This window comes from Colletotrichum tamarilloi, assembly GCF_030869305.1.
Source record: "Colletotrichum tamarilloi strain Tom-12 chromosome Unknown Scaffold_422.1, whole genome shotgun sequence".
Lineage (NCBI taxonomy): Eukaryota > Fungi > Ascomycota > Sordariomycetes > Glomerellales > Glomerellaceae > Colletotrichum > Colletotrichum tamarilloi.
The window spans coordinates 789-2,329 of NW_026849803.1; the positions used below are offsets into that span (position 1 = coordinate 789).

General features: G+C 49.0%; 1 protein-coding gene across 1 annotated transcript; it reads right to left on the reverse strand.

Annotated features, from left to right (window-relative positions):
- Nucleotides 1–305: 305 nt before the first annotated feature.
- CTAM01_17223 (uncharacterized protein) lies at nucleotides 306–1,050 on the reverse strand (the record flags this gene model as incomplete). The annotated part of the gene is made up of 2 exons (XM_060533211.1): nucleotides 306–638; nucleotides 691–1,050. The coding sequence occupies 2 exons, from the start codon at nucleotides 1,048–1,050 to the stop codon at nucleotides 306–308; spliced, it is 693 nt and encodes a 230-aa protein (XP_060372211.1).
- Between the last annotated feature and the right edge of the window lie 491 nt (nucleotides 1,051–1,541).

Here is a 1,541-nt window from a genome sequence, read left to right on the forward strand (position 1 = left end):
GTATATAGCAACAAGTGACAAAACAGAGGCAGCTTACACTATTCACGCTTTTTCGAAGGCCGGACTTTGGTCTATGTGAACGGCCCAAAGCATGTCCCACTCTACTAAAGTACTCCGTAACAAAAGGTTTGTGTTATGTTTGATGTATCTACGGCGACGCTGAATCTGGAGTTTGGCAGAACGGCGGACCTTCTCGGCCAAGCAGAAGGATCACAGCTGGTCAGGGAAAAAGCGTTTGGGCGGTGACTTTGGACCTCAGCTGGTGACGAAAACAACAACGGTCTTTCATTATCGCCAGCCTTCTCCTAAATCCTGCGACGTAGGAAATGAAGGAACTTTCCTAGTTGAGAGTGTCTTCCTAGGCCTATGTCGCAAGCATCGCTTTCTGCGTGCTGAAGAACGCCACTCATCCAAGTAAAGGGAACTTGACACTGAGGACAACAGTAGTCGAAATTAGCATCGGTCGAAATATAATGTTGAGACTGTGTGCATTCCTTTGCGATATCGTCGACGTCTTCGGAGTTAACCCCCGACGGGCATGACCCTGCTTCGAGGTGGAGCACCATAGCCGAATGTCGGTCGAACTTGCTTCGACACCCTGGGCACGGAATGTTCTTAGGCGCATGAATCCGTTCGTGCTGCTCGGACAGTAATTTAGCGAATGAAACCTAATGGATTGGTATCTCGTACGTTTCTCAGATTATCAGGCCAATCGAAACTCCTGCCGCAATCACGGCATACATTGTGTACAGTGTTCTCATGCTGTTCCAAGCTGATTCGAGCAGCGAATAACCTATCGCAGGGCGCGCAGTAATGGTGGCACTGCTTTCGATGGTCTAGCAATTGCTCTGCGGACGGAAAGTCAGGTTTCGAGAGGCACTCCTCGCATCTGTGATGACTAGATGAATTGGAAAGATGTTGTTCGAGACCCTTGGATTTGCTGAATACACGTTCGCACCGCCCGCAGTAGGCATTTCGGTGCTTAGCCTGATAATGTTTGATAAGACCGGTCGATTGTGCAAAGCTACGATCACAAATTGAGCAATCCATGACTAGTCAGATGGAGCTCGTCAATCGGGTAAAGGTGGGCAAATGGACCACAACTTTGGTAGGAAAAGTGCGGGGAAGGAACGGAAGAAGAATAGCTTGAAGTCGGCATGACGGAGAAACTAGGTCCCGGTCACATGTTCGAGGGGCACGGGGATGGAGAACACCGATTTTTCCTCATGATGCCTTGTATATCATTTGGGCATCGAGATAGGTAAAAGATGTCAGCTGTCGATTTGAAGTATTACTGTACATGAGAGCGGGACTCACTCGGAAGCGGAGAGTGCGAGCGCGCGTGGGTGTTTGTGGCATGCAACCAAGTTCATGTAGCGTACGGTGAGGCCACAGATGGGTGAGGCAATAGGTTAACTTGGAATGGGAAGAAAAATAAGCCGTGTCTCAGCAGCTCATGTGAAATTAACATTAACATGAGCCCTCAAGATGTGTGTCTTCCTATCGACTGGATGCTGTTCACTTCAGAGAACTGCTGCTGC